The 15618-nt window shown below is 37.0% G+C and overlaps 2 protein-coding genes across 6 annotated transcripts; one reads left to right on the top strand and one right to left on the bottom strand.

Annotated features, from left to right (window-relative positions):
• Positions 1-4120: 4120 nt before the first annotated feature.
• Positions 4121-7187, bottom strand: LOC130961234 (uncharacterized). 5 transcript variants are annotated; one of them, XM_057887023.1, is made up of 4 exons: positions 6336-7187; positions 5100-6172; positions 4979-5008; positions 4121-4362 (listed from the first exon to the last, which is right to left on the bottom strand). In XM_057887023.1, exons 1-3 carry the CDS (start codon positions 7044-7046, stop codon positions 4981-4983), a joined length of 1812 nt encoding a protein of 603 aa, XP_057743006.1. In that variant the 5' UTR covers positions 7047-7187; the 3' UTR covers positions 4121-4362; positions 4979-4980. The 5 variants fall into 5 exon arrangements, with proteins under 5 accessions (XP_057743006.1, XP_057742983.1, XP_057742992.1 ...); XM_057887000.1 differs by lacking the exon at positions 4121-4362 and adding an exon at positions 4398-4738; XM_057887009.1 differs by lacking the exon at positions 4121-4362 and adding an exon at positions 4398-4661.
• A 3448-nt stretch (positions 7188-10635) lies between these two features.
• LOC130965081 (uncharacterized) lies at positions 10636-13274 on the top strand. The gene is made up of 6 exons (XM_057889921.1): positions 10636-11298; positions 11507-12033; positions 12184-12615; positions 12698-12797; positions 12882-12995; positions 13089-13274. Exons 1-6 carry the CDS (start codon positions 10636-10638, stop codon positions 13272-13274), a joined length of 2022 nt encoding a protein of 673 aa, XP_057745904.1.
• The last annotated feature ends 2344 nt before the right edge of the window (positions 13275-15618 follow it).

The raw sequence follows: 15618 nt of genomic DNA, 5'->3' as shown, positions 1-15618 counted from the left end.
TAGAAAACCTGAGAAGAGTTTAAAGGCTGCATAAAAGCCCTTAAACGAAAGCGATACAAGCCAACAAAAAGGTTTTCAGAAAGAGATCAAAAGGATTTTTTGAAAGCATACACGCACAAAGTAACTAAAAAACCCTTATCCAAAAAAGGGGCATTTATATTCACACCCTTATTTAAAAGGGCATTCGCCAGAAATGCTTTTGTTTACGGCCTTAAAAGGCCAAAATAGTTCACACAACCACCAACAACACATAAACGAGTTTAAAAAAGGGGGACTCACAGGCCGAGCCCCCATATAGCCATAAAAAAAAATAAAGTTATCTTTTCAAAGGAGTAGAGGAATCATCACCAACAGAGCCGGGAGGAACACCACCAGGACCAGGAAGGGAAGCTGAAGAGGAAGTCGGAGGAACAACTGAAGAACTCGGAGCATCTTTGGAATGAGGAGGAGACTCAATAATCCTCTGCCCCCGAGTCTTCAAATCTGACTCGGAAACAACCTCGGGGGCAGGAGGATCCACGATAGCACCATCGATGACTACCTTATCAGGATGTAAAGGAGAAAGATCCAAGTCGGGAGCGATGACTCTGACTTGTTCTAGGAAAATTCTCCAAGACTCCTCGGCACCATCAGCAATAGAGTCTTCCAACTCGGCGTATGCGTTCCGAGAGTTCAGCAAGTCCTTCCTCACAGCCACAATATCTTGAAATAAACTGTGATAGCTGTCCTGTGCTGTTTTCCTCAAATTTGCCTCCAAAGTACATTGAGCCCGCAGCTTACCCTCCTCCTCCCTAAGGTGATCCCTCTCCTTCCTCAATTTATCTCTCTCCTCCTTCAACTCCTTCTCATGTTTTTCAAAAATAAGAAGCCTCCCCTCCAACTCCTCAACCCTTGAGGTTGCCCCCAAAGAGATGAGGGGAGTCTCCTCAAAAAGATCTAAAAGTTTGCCACAAACACCCGCTGTCCTAAAACTCTCCTCGGCCATGGTGGTGAGGTGGTTTCGAACAGAAACATCATCCATACTTATAAAAGGATAGATGTTCTTTCGGACGAATGCCAGAGCATCCGCCTTAACCCCACCATCAAAAGAAGAAGAGCCAGACTCTGAAGTCTTACGCTTCTTCTTCTCTGGCTCGGAAAGAAGTTGGGCAGAAGGGAGTGGCCGGGACAAAGTTGAGGAGGAAATTATAATAGGACGAGAGGGAGTACCCACATTCTTAGGAGGAGGAGGAGGAGGAGGAGGAGGAGAGGTGATCGCCCTGGCACCACCCGACCTGGCTCGAGATTTTGCCTTAGCCTCCTGAACTCGTTGGTAAGATTCCTGAGCATTCTTCCTTGCCATATCTACAAGAAAAACAACCAACAATTATAAGTCGGCAACATTCAAGTCGGTAGAAACAACTCGGAAATCAGGAATGCATGCACTACCTAATTGAGATTGAACAAAGGTCGGCGTTCCCTGGAGGATTTTTCTGGTATCCAAGTATGGGGCCCTCCCCCACGCTTCTCGGAAAAACCCCAAAATGGCCGCCTCCACCTCGTCCAGGTCATCTGGACTATACTTTTCACAAGGGGAGGCCGCCAACCAATATAGGGGAAAGCGAGGGGAAGAGTGCTCATCAAGGAAGAAGGGATGGTGACCCTCTACAGCTTGTACTTTGAAAAAATAGTTTTTGAAGTCATGAAAGGATTCGTCAAAAAGGGTAAAAATCCTCCGACCTTGTATGGCTCGGAAGGATACCCATTGCTGTTTGTTGTTTAGCCCACTAAAGGGCTTAGTCATATGAAAGAGAAAAAAGAAAATCCTCAAAGAGGTCGGGAAGTCCAGAGCATGGCTTATAAATTGATAAATTTTCAGAAAACCCCAAGAATTGGGGTGAAGTTGAGTAGGGGCAACTCTACAGTGGTGCAAAACAGATATTTCGAAATCTGAGAAGGGAAGAAAAACACCCAAACGGGTGATCATACATTCATACATGAAGAAAAAATGAGGGGTTGCCTCATTAACTCTCCCAAAACAAACCCGGTCTTCCGGACCCGGGACTATCAGTTCGTATTTTGGCTCGTCCTCCTCTGAAGTACAAAGCCGGTGATGAGTACGAAGATGAGTGATAAACTCAGCATCAACCAGGGGTTCCTCCCCAAGGACAGTGTCATCAACCCACAGAGAAAGAACATCTACGGAAGCCATTTTTTATATAAAGAAAAGTGGCAGAAACCTACAAAAGAAAAAAGAAAAAGAAAAATAAAAAAACACGGCCCCTAAAGAGGAGAGACACGAAGCTAGAATCTACAGGCTAACCTATCCACTCACAACACAAAACATGCAAACATAAGGCATGACATGGAAGAAACAAAACTAACCTTTATCCGAAGAAATGAAGGCTGGAGAGAACGGAAATCTTCGAACACAAGAATACAGCACGAGCAAGAAAATAAGAAGTTTGAAAGATTGCAGAAACGGAAGAAGGAAAGAGAGGGAAAGCATTTATAAACATACTAAGGGGCATAATGGTAAAAACGAGGCAGTCATTAATGAGATTGCACCGTTACCAAAGCCCTCAATCCCAAAACGCTTCCTCAACGGACACGACGCTTGAATTGACGTAACTGTCAGAAACAAAAGGTCGCGAAAATCACGTCGGTTTCAAAACCCGTGAAGGTCGGCTACGAACCCGAGTTAAATACTTGAACCCAAGCCTTAAAAGGATATTGGGCTCAAGTAGGGGCACTGTTCATACCCTGGCCCAATGTTAAGGGCCCAGGTCCAACCAAAAGGCCTGATCCAATAGATTAAGCCTAGCAAAGCACCGACCTCCACTTAAGAAGTCGGTGTCAACCACGACTTAGTATGAAGAAGTCGGTTATGAGATTAGCTAGCAGATAAACACTCATTCAAATGAGTAACCGCCCCTAAAATCTCTCTAACCACTTCATAAAGCCATATCTTAACCTCCCTAAGATAATGGGACGGTTAATATCCTAAAGATACGGCACTACTCCAACGGTGGTTATTGGCTCACCACTATAAGTACACTGACACGCCTCAGGTATCTCTAAGCCCAATACTCTCTAGACCTGCTCACACCCTTGCTAACTTAGGCATCGGAGTGTCTTTGCAGGTACCACCCCCCATTCATTCACGCACGCAAGTCGGACGGAGCCTCCCGAGTTGCAGATCCATCCGGAGTCCTCCTCCTTCAGACACTTGGGCCGCTCAACGCCATCCATCTCATTTATCTCCGATTACCCATCGTAACAATAATATTAAATTATATCTCAATATTATATTTGGTTTAAAATAAATATAAATATAAAATAATAATATTTATTAAAATATTTTTAATTATTAAAAAGTATTGTTAAAGTTTTATGTCTTTATTTTTTGTTAGTTTATTTAAAAAATTTTAATGGTATAAAATTGAATTGAATTTCGGAATTTGAAATGAATTAGTAAAACTATAAAATTGAATTGAATTTTAGTATTTGGCATGCTTATTAAATGAATTAAAATTTTATAATAGACAACTTGATCATTTATTAATATAATATCATATTTAAATAATTCATATACTTATTTATTAAATTATGTGAAATAATTAAAAAAATGTATTTTTTAATTGCAATTTTTTTAACTGAAATTTATTCACCTCCTTAAAAAATAAATAAAAATTAGATTTATTTAAAATATTAAATTTAAAAATATTGTTATTAATTAAAAAAGTTAAATGGTTCTCCATAGTTTATTTCGACGACAAACCAACAATAAAAAATAAATATGACGTATCAAAAACTAACTTGTTAAGTGATCTAAATCTAATGACATAGTAAGTAAAAAAAAATCAGTTATTAACATTAAATTATAACAATTAGTTAATGTCATTAAAATTGGACAAACTCATTATTTAAATTTGTATCATTCCAGGAGACTTTTCTAAAATCGATATAGAAAATTTGTAACATTAAGAAAATACTATCGACCAAGAGTCCAAAATTTGTTATATTATTTTATTGAAAACTTTTCTATTTCGTTTAGTTTAGTCTGTATATTAAAAGATTTAATTGAATTGGATTTGTTAAAGTTGAATGTGTTCAAATTAATTTTGATTTGATATAATTTAGCTATATTGTATAAAATTTTATCATAATTGTGATTTTTTTATTTTTTAAAATTTAATATCTACAAAAATGGGACGAGGACAAGAGGCATTTTCCTAATCAGTAACGGATGACGGGAAAGGATCTCCACCCCTATAAATATCAATTGTCATCCCTAGTAGCAAGCAGGAGTGGCAGTGGACCGAGTAGTGGCAGATTTTTCTTTAACACGTATAAAACCCCCATACCGATAGCTATTCGAATCTAGCAAACAAGATTAATTTTTAAAATTTGTAAAACTATGATCACGCCTGAACATAAACTAAAAACACAAGAAACATACAATGTCAAACAACATAAAAAAGAGAAGAAAAAAAAACCCAATGTCTAGTCACTAAACAAATTTAACACAATTAATCTTGGTCGCTTTCTAACTCCCCATCATCATTAATATTTTGGAGGTCAAGATTGAAATCCGAAAATCAAGAGTACAATAGCAATTAACAAATTAATTTGCATTCCTTCCTTCTTCAGGAGCATGAGTGCCACCAACAAGAAGCACCCTCAAACATAACGGAATATTGGAACCAAGTGCAAAAATATACAGATCAGTAAAATCATTAAGCGAAGATGAGCAGACCTATCATTAAATTTAAGCACATTTTCAATAAAATTGGATAGCATTCATTTTGTTGAATATACATTTATTTGTTGCTAGATTCTGACAATTTTATGGTGAGTATATATACATTAGTTAAGATTTTAAAAAATAATAGCCATTCAAGGTGTAATTTTTCTTTCAGGATTGGAGTTTTCAATTTTAGGTTAGTGTGCAAATATTCTTCTTTAATTTCAACGTCTTAAACAAAGAATTTCTTACAATTATTGGTCTTCATCTCCAACAGCAAACCTGTCCAGTGTCCACAGAGATAATGCAGTAAATATCAAAACTCAATGAATAAGGTCAAGAAGTTTAAAGAGAGAAAGAGGGGCATACTCACATATAAAGATTTACATAATCACCAAGGTTAAGATTACCCTTGGATTCAATCTTGGCAGAAAAAGTTTTGAGTTGGAGCTTGACTCTGGCATAAGAAACAACCCCAGAACCAGTGTTAGTAGATGGCTCTCCCTCGAAAACATTTCCAGGTTCCATGAACATATAAATCAAACTTTCATCGCTAGTGTTGTGGCAACAAAAAATATACGTTATTTCTGCGGTCTTGTCCAAACCATCCACCCTCACCGTTTCCACAACATTCATCTTAGATAAATCATAAATACGCCACATTGGAGCGAAGTCAACAATCAGAAGATAATGACTGCATCCCAAACGAACAAGTTTCCTTGTACAAGATTTAGGAACTGGCGGAAAATTCCAATCAAGGTATTCCCAATTGTTAGCCTTGACGTCATATGACATGAGCCCTTGATGTTTATCACCACAAGAATACAATACAATGTGGGTCTTCTTGTGAGGCTTGGTGCTGTCCTCCCACAGAAAGTAAGAGTCAGGGTATGACAAGAGAGCACTTTCGGGCACTTCCCTTGTTTCCCATAGACCTGATTTTAGGCTGTAAATATCAACCCAGCAATCTGCAGTTCCAGTACCCCCAAAGATGTACAATTTGCCATCATAGGGGACTACTAAGGGTCCATATCTGCGGCAGAACATGCTTCCACAGAACTTCCAACTCCAATTAGAACCCTCATACTTGAGGCACCACATCCTTGAGGGGTAATGATCATCCCAATCCAAACACAATTCTGGGTCAAAAATATTCAGGTCACCACCACCAGCAAAGAAGAAGCTGTGACCGACAGAACAAACTCCTTGCATAAATGGTAATGGAAAATCGACCAATAGACCATCTCTAAGAGGCCATTTGGCAGTTACATGACCTCCATCTTCAAGATCAACAGTGCCATTCTTAATAAAGTTGGCCTCAGTTATAGTTAACATCCTGCGCGTGATGGCTGATTTCCCAACATGATCTCTTTCAAGATTTATATTTTCCACAAACAGGTATAAGCGCTGCGTCATGGATAGCTTTGGATCAGAAGAACCAACATCCTGGAATTAGGGAAACAATCATATTATCTACGACAGAATCAAATCACCATAAGTTTACAGCAATTAACTATTAAATAGAAAGCTTTGCAGTGTGTTGATGATAAATTGAAACGTCATACTTATCCAGTTAAGTTTATAAGGATAAGAGGATGCAGAAACCGACCTCAGGATCATATTCCCCGCACATGGCATCAGCAGCACCTCCCGAAACAGCACCTTGCAAAACCCCAACAACACTTCCCCACCAGCTGTCAAAATCCGCGTTCAATTCAGCAGTGTCCCCCAAATCCCTAATATGATTGGCAGCCTTAGCCATCAAATTCGTGTCATCTCCAGAAGCCCCTTTGCCGGCGACAAACGCACTGAAACCGTAAGCATTCACAACTAACGATCCAAACTTATAGCCCTCCGCGTAATTGACGATCCCACCGGCGAACATATGTGCTCCGAGAGAACGGTTGTCAGTGGAGATGAAATCTTGTCCGAGAAATTGGTTCCAAACTTCCGAAGTTGAAGCAACGAGGACGACAAGGTTCTCCTTGGGTAGGGCTTCGGGCACGTAATCCCTGGCATCTACGAGCTCCGTAACGACGCCCAACGGCTCGAGCAAATCGCAGAGGCACGAAGCTAGGGCTTTTGAGGTTCCGATTTGGGAAAAAAATAGAATCTTGCCAGTTGGATTGCTTTTAGGTTTTTCATGATGGAGTCTTATGAGGTTCTTTTTGTGGGAGTAGAGGCGCATGAGGCGCATGAGGCGAGGCTTGCAGATTAATGACAAGGTTGTGGCAGTGGCCGAGACCACGGTCACGGTGGACAAGAGCAAGGGTACAGAAATATCTGCTTCTAACGACGACAACAACGAAAGTATTGCCATATTTCTTTTCTGCTTCAGAGGGTTTCCACCACCCCTCCTCTGTTTTTCCGCGTTGCTGAAGAGAGTCGGTGTGTGTTCGTTGATGGCAAAACCGAGGCGGTGGAGTGAGAAAAAAGAATAAGTAGGACACCAGAGGGTTTCCCCACCCCTCCTCTTCATTACAACATTTTTAGATTAAACTACCATTTTTATTAAAAAAATATTTAAAATATTGAAAAATTTATTAAGAAAAAACTAATTTTATAGTCATAAATAATAGATTTTCGTTGACAAAATTATCCTAAATTTTTAAATGATCATTTAATTATTATATTAATTATCAAAAAATTCTTTTTTTTATTAATATTAAGAATATTTTAGAAAATCAATTCTATATCTTTTATTTAGTGTTTAATTTATTTTTTATAATAATTTTTAAATAGTTTTAATATTTTTAATTTTCATATTTTTAATTTAAAATTAATTATTTAATTTTTTAATAATTAAATAATAATTTTTAAACACTATAGTAATTAGCAAATATTATTTTAAAAATTAAGAACTTATTCCAAGAATATGTATAATGATAAAACATATTTTTAATTTATTTTTAAGAATATTAAGATCTATTCTCAACCATTTATATATTACAAAATAAATAATTTTTTTATAATATTTATATAATCAGCTTCGGATATATATAAAGGCATATTAACTTTAAATAATTTCTGCTCCGATAGAGTGATATACAGAACGTGTATAGACAGTATAGCAAGTAGCATGGGATAGAGTGTCATAATTTTCTATTGGAGGTTAACTGGATTAATAATAATTAAAAATGTAATAATTACCAACATAAGGTTGGCTGAGCTTTTTTTAGTAAAGTCCATGTATATAGTATTGGTAAGTGGATTAGGCTCATATAAGCGAAGAAAAATTTATTTTGTGGTTTGAGTTGAAGAAAGAAAGTTTAAAAAAAAGAAAGTAAAACTAAAAAAAAAAAAAGTACACATTTGAAATAAAAAATTTAAATGAAAAAAAAATATAAGACTTGAACAACGGAAACAAAAAGTTAACGATGCTGTTAGGATCATATAGATAAATTGTGTTAGATAATTTTGGTAGAAAAATATAATAAAAAGAAGTAATATGATAATACCAAAAAAAAAAGAAGTAATATAAAAAGAAGAGTTGTTTGATTAGAGATGCGGATGAAAATAAGAGTGAACGAAAGCAAAATGAAAAGAAAAATTATTAAAAGTTACAATGAATAAAAGAAAAAAAGAATGGAGCAAGTATGAAATGTCATATTTAGTAATGTTGTGATAGTATCTAAATAGAATAATTTTGATTATTTTAATTTAAACATAGTTATAAATGAAGTTAAGAAAAATGTTATAGTAAATTACAATTTGATATTAAAAATAAAGTTGAATGCAAATATGAAAATATAATAATTAATTAAATATAAATATAATTGATGATATTTTGATGTAGAAGTAGTAGTAATTTTGCCAGAAATTTGTGTTTTAATTAAATATAAGTATAATTGTATTTTAGTTTTATGTATGTATATATAATGTGGTATATTTAAGTGAATTTGTATATAAAAATAGAGGAGCTATTTATTTAATTTTGTATTTTTTTAGTGTGCAGTCTTGCTAAAACTATAAGAGAACAAATAAATTTCATAATATTGGAATCAGATTAAGAAAAAATCGAATAGAAGACCATATGGAACGACCTATCAGCAAAAATAATAAAGCACATGTAATAATGATCCGCTATTATTTTTTATTATGGGATCCATAATTAAAATTAATCTACAACACTAAACTATTTTTATTTTCACACCATGTGTGCATCAATAGTACTAACATCATTGTCGCCTCTGTACTTCTTTTTCACGCTTCTCAATTTTTGTCTCTCGCTCGTGGATACATGAAACTATATCCATTTGACACAGCATTTCTATAGAGTAAATAGCCTCTCCGGCCCCTGTCCATTTTGAAATTTGACTACACGCCCCCTAACGTTTATAAATTATCAAATCAGCTCTTATCCATTTACTCAGTGATACCAATTAGCCCTTGAGTTGGTTTCTCCGTTCAAAGTCGACGAAAAATGCTGAGGTGTAACGTGCAGCCCGTGACGTGGCGTTGGATCATCAAACGTGAATTGCTCTGTAGGTATGTGGACAAATAAACCCCTGCAGACTCAGCAAAGCGACGTCATTTTGCTTGGCATCATTTTGCTCGTTTGGGGTGAAATCCTATTCTCCCCCCTTGTGCACACCCCAATCACCATATATCACCCTCGTTCTCTCCTCAAAATTACGAAGAAATCCTAAGAGACCGAAACGTCTCCCTCCAAGCAGGCTGACAGAGACTTCCAACAGGGAGGTGTTGATGATGCTGCAGACAGAGGAACTGACAGCGCTACTAAGGTTAGTGTCACTATCTGATCTTGAAGCTTCGTTAGCTTGTGTTGCTCCATTTTTTTTTTTACTGAACTTGGTTATTGTTAATGATGATTTGGATTATTGATCACCCCATGCATGTTCTAAAATATTAAAATGAGGCGTGATGGAAGTTATTAATTAATTTCTAATTATTGCACATTGTTGTTCTAATAGATGTCATATGAAATAGTCCCTATTTTTCATCATGGGGGTTGGTTTGAACGGGATGAAGATGGTGCATTATTCTACCGCGACGGAAGTGTTGAGACATTTCCTCCGTTAGACATAGATTATGTTAATTTCAAGGATTTGGAGAAAATGTTCAAGGGTTTAGGGTATACAAGTTACAAACAAATGTATTGGTATGATGGCAGTGCCCTTGATTTAGAGTCTGGGTTGCATGTTCTCAAAGGGGATAAGGAAATCAATAAAATGTGTGATAAAAAGATGGAGAATGTGGAGTCGGATTTGCTGGTTATTTACTTTGAGCATGATGTTAGTCAACCAGTATATGGGCTTGATGTTGTTGAGGTAGATTCACCTTCTTCCGATGACGGATATGAAACAACTGAAGACGAACCCTAAAAATCCCCTCCAACTGGATTAGAATCTGATAGTAGTAGTAGTGATGAGGAAGTAAATGTATAGAGGAAGAGTGTGAGGAAGAAGCAGCCTAATGTGAGAATGAAAGAGGCAATGGATGCTAGACGAAAGGGTGCTAGGAAGAAGAGTTGTATTAGACAACAGACACCTAAAAAGAAGAAGAACGTGCCACCTGGTAGTTTTGGTGATAAGGACATGTCTCCTAGGACTAAGAAGAAGAAGGCAAAGAGGTATGTTGGAAGAAAAAGAAAATATATTCTATCCCAACAAGAAGCAGACAATGAGCCAAACAGTGGGCCTAGTGGAGATCAAGGTAATGGGTCAGGTGATGTTGACCCAAATGATGAGGCAAGGGATAAGCCCAATTCAAATCCAGTGGCTGAGGAATTGGACTCAGACCTGGAAAAGCCATATGAATATGAGTCTGAGGCATTTAACTCCCCAATTTCTGACTCAGATGAGGAGCATAAGGCAAGATATCCTGATTTCAATGAGGATGCAGAGTATGGTGAAGTTCAGTTTTAGGTTGGACAACACTTTGAGACCATGGCAATGTTCAAGCAAGCACTTAAGGATTACTTTGTATATGAGGAAAAAGAGCTTATGTATTTGAAGAATGAGCCAAAGAGGATTAGAGCAAGGTGTGCTGAGGAGGGTTGTCCATGGCTGGTGTTTTGCTCTCATAATAGTCAGAGTCTAAGTTTTCAAATCAAGACATTCATTGGAGAGCATAACTGTGGTAGGAATTTGAGCAGCAACATGGCTGATAGAGCTTGGGTGACAAGTAAGTTGGTAAAAAGGTTGGTAACTCAACCTCTAATGACTCCGAAAGAGGCACTAGAGCACATGAAGCAGGACTATAATGTCCATATAAACTATAGGATGATATACAGAGCCTTGAAAGCTGCTAGAGAGCAAGCAATTGGAAAGGAGCGAGAACAATATGGAAAGCTACATGACTACTTAAATGAAATTCACAGAAGCAATCCTGGATCCACTGGTATGGTTGATGTAATTCCTCAACTGGAGGGTCGTCCACTCTTCAATAGGTTGTACATTTCACTGGATGCTTGCAAGAAAGGCTTCAAGGTGCGCTGTCGTCCTCTGATCGGATTGGATGGATGCTTCTTAAAAGGGTACTTTGGTGGTCATCTGTTGTCAGCTGTGGGGCAGGATGCCAATAATAGTTTCTTTGTTATAGCATTTACTGTAGTTGAAACTGAGAACACTGATTCCTAGAAATGGTTTCTTTCAATCCTTCATGCTGATCTTGGTTCTGTGGTTGCCAATGGGTGAAACTTCATGTCTGACCCACAGAAGGTTACATTACTAGTTTCTTTGTGTTTCCTTTTTGTTATATGGTTTGTGTTCTGTGCTTACTTGTTAATTCAATTGTTCTTATGAATTGTTATTGCAGGGATTGGCTAAGGCATTGCATGAGGTAATGCCACAAGCCCATCATAGGAACTGTGTCTTACATATATGGAAAAACTTCATCAAGAACTTTAAGGACAAGCACACAAAAGGGCTAGTTTGGAAGGCTGCTAAGAGCACAACAATGAGAGAATTCAAAGACTCAATGGAACTTGTGAAGAAGGTGAACAAGGATGCTTGGGAGTATCTACGGAAGTTTGATCCTGGTGCATGGACGAAGGCTTACTTTAGCCATGGCCCGAAGTGTGACAATATCACCAATAACATGTGCGAAGTTTGGAATGCCAAGATCGTGGAGTATAGAGAAAAACCGATTTTAACTATGTGCGAGGAGCTTCGAAGTTACATTATGCGAAAGATGGCAGGGCACAAGCACAGAATAAGCAAATGCAAGGGTAAATTAGCTCCAGTTCAACAACTAAGGCTGGATGAGTATATCATTCCTGAGAGCAATAAGTGGACAGCAGAGTGGACTGGGGATGAGGCAAAGGTATTGTTTGAAGTCCAGAGGTACCAGACCAGAGTGGCTGTTAATTTACAAAGACAAACATATGCTTGCAACGTTTGGCAACTAACAGGTATATTCATCAACTCATTTTTTGGCAATGATTTAAGTAAATATTGATTGAGTAAAAGTCATTTATGTATCTATCCTACCAGGTTGCCTTGCAAGCATGCAGTGGCTGCTATCTCAAGGTTAAGGAAACAAGGGCTGAGGCCAGAGGATTTTGCACATAAATGGCTTACAATAGAAGCTGTTCGGGTTACTTATAGGGACTCCATTAAACCAATGAATTCTGAGGAGTTTTGGAAAGAAACAAACAGGCTGCGTCCAGAGGCACCAATCATTAGGAGAGCCCCTAGGAGACCAACCAAAAAAAGGGCTGTTGATGTGGTGGCTGAGTCACAAATGCAGCAGCAAGGTCACAAGGCGAGGAAGTCATTCCAAGTCACGTGCAGTAAATGTGGGCAAAAGGGACACTACCACATGACTTGCAAAGGACCTCCTGCAAATCTGAATTGGCAGCCAAAACGAAAGAAGGCAAAGCAACAACAAATTGGAAATCAATCATCACAGCTACCTCCAGATCAGCAGGAAGCATAGGTAAAAGAAGTTCTACATATTTTTCTTTTCCATTGTAGTAGTTGTTATTTCCTATATTCAATTGCGCAGTATAGTAGCTGAGATTGTTATTTTTGGATTTGCACAGGCCGGGGAAGGAGTTGGAAGCAATGTTCCCCAAAATGTTACTGCCACATCTATTGATCCAGTGGTAGTTTTTTATCTGAGACCCTAAACTTAAGTTTTTTTTTCTATCATGGATGTGCTTACTTTGCTTCTCATATGTCTTTCACAGAGTAAAGCAAAAAGGCAAAAGAAAAAAGTCCCAAAGACCTCTAACACTCACTCAGTCCAACAAGAAACAAGGATTGACACTCAATCCTCACACCCTGCCCAACCACCAGTAGAGGTAATGTTATTTTACAGATTCATGCCCTTTAACTATAAAATTAATTGGCCCAAGAGCATATACAATAAATTGAGTTGTTTTCATTTGGTTTAGGGTGTGGACTATAACACTGAGCTCTCAAACCATACTACCCCAACTACACTCAACCACGGGCCAAACTTCAGACCCAAGCAAGCTATAACTAGACCTCCAGCACCTACGGTGTACCACCCTCAACAGCAGGCCACAGCCCCAACAATTCAGCCACCTCTACAGCAAGCAACAACCCCAAACTCATAACCATCAACTGAGCAACAACTTTCACCTAAAGGAGCAACTAACTCAGGGACTGCCACAACTCCCTTCATGTTTATCCCCACACCAGGCCTAAATGCACACCCCAAATTCAAGCCAACATATGGGTTTAGGCCACCAAGACCTCAGAAATGACATAACCCTAGTTATAGTTATGAATATTTTGGTGTAAAATTTTTTGGTTGTCAAGTTATTGGAAGTAATACACTAAACAATATGGAACATGTTTTTTGTTTTGTGAATTCAGACATGTGCTGATGATTTTGGCTCACTATGTAAATGCCTTTGTGCTTAGCAGTATGAATATAAACATTATACTTTTACCTTATACAGCATTGTGCAGAGTTATCTTGGGTTCAGCCTTTACATTATTACAAAGAAAAATTCACATTCAATTCATTTAGAATCTACAATTACAGAGAAAATTAACCCAAATCTTAACATATATCCATGCATCACTTAAAGCAACACAATATACCCTAAAACACTACAAACACAAATGCTGTTAACACAATTAACATTGCCAGCATAACAAACACACTATGGCTATTACTACATTTTATTGATTTTGCTTCATATTCATCTTCAATCTTGAATTCCAGTTGCTCCAACCTTTTCTCCATCATCATCATTCTTCCTTGAACATCATTGTCATCTTCATTGCCAAAACATTTAGCAATCAGTTCGTCCAGCCAAACAAAAAAGTTGCAGTGACGTTGCTCCATCTGCAATTGCCATTATAGTGAATACAACTTGTTAAACAACGTAGGAAGTTGATTACATAAACTGAAGATGGGTGCACACTTACGCCATAGTAAGAACAACCCAGAAAGATTCTGTCTGGGTTCTTGGCTGTCCCAGACTGTTGCATGACTGCATAGGTGCCACACTTGCAGTTAGGGTGTTGGAACTTGGCCTTCTTGCCCTCACTTGCATTGCTACTCGAACCCACCAAATTCTTCCTCTGGACACGGCGTGTGTTTGAGGTTGAAGATTGCTCTAGATCGCTCATGCTTCAGGCACTAGTGTTAGGGTTCAGAAATGGGGAGACTGAGATTTCGCCCTAAACGAGCAAAAGGACTTCTTTTTAAGGGGAGATTGAGTCTGCAGGGGCTTATTTGTCCACATGCCTACAGAGCAATCCACGTTTGATGATCCAACGCCACGTCACGGGCTGCACGTTACACCTCAGCATTTTTCGTCGACTTTGAACGGAGAAACCAATTCAAGGGCTAATTGGTATCACGGAGTAAATGGATAAAGGCCGATTTGATAATTTATAAACGTTAGGGGGCGTGTAGTCAATTTTCAAAATGGACAGGAGCCGGAGAGGTTATTTACTCCATTTTTATATATATAGAAATAAGATCCACTTCTACACCAGAAACACCACCTTAAAATTAATAATTAAAATCACTGAAATATTGATAATTTTAGAATACTTAAAAATTCTTCTAAAATAAAAAAAAAGCCTCTATGTATATGCAAACATTTTCTCTTTATGATGTTGTGGTGAGTAAGCCACAGCTCCTTGTACATTATTTAATTCTTTCTAGTTGAAGTTCTATTATTTGTAGTTTGCACTGACGTGTTTATTATAATTTGAATGTCTCATTTTTGAAGAGTCAAATGTGTGTGGTACGTTATTTATTATTCTATAAAAAAATACTGTATATTACTATTTACGATATTTTTTAACTTTTAAACTGATAAATCAACTTAAATATTTTAATTTTTGTTAAGTCAAATATTTTAATTATTTTTTTAAAATATAAATCTTTTGAAGTCAAATCAATGTTAGACAACAAAATGGAAAATTATATATTTTACCGCTAGATTGATAAAATAAAAATGAATTTCACTTCTAATTTTTTTTTACCAAAAGATAAAAGTCTGTTGAAATCCTCAATTTTAAAGAATCATTTTTTTCTAATTTTTAATATCATTAAAAACCTAAAAGGCTAAAAATTAAAAGTCTATAAAAATATGCAAACAAATAACAAAAATGCAAATCATATAAAAAAATATTTTACTAAAACTTTGATTTGTTGATGACTGCTCAAAAGATTTTCTAATAAGTAAAAAATAGGATTTTTTTATTTAAATTAATAAAATATAATATTTATTGAATTGTGTAAACGTCAAATATTTATCTATATATATTATGTGACACATTTTGGGTATTGTGTCCCAAAGCACTCTAAAATCATAAAACGTATTTTAAATATGTAATCATCAGGATATAACATACGCATTACACATCTTGAATGCATCCGGAATATGAAATAAATGCTTAAAACGGATTCTGAGTACTTAGGATACCTGGCTA

The sequence above is a fragment of the Arachis stenosperma genome, chromosome 1, assembly GCF_014773155.1.
Source record: "Arachis stenosperma cultivar V10309 chromosome 1, arast.V10309.gnm1.PFL2, whole genome shotgun sequence".
NCBI classification, from domain to species: Eukaryota; Viridiplantae; Streptophyta; class Magnoliopsida; order Fabales; family Fabaceae; genus Arachis; species Arachis stenosperma.
Note: the sequence above shows the minus strand (reverse complement) of the source record. Positions and strands in the feature narration are given on the sequence as shown.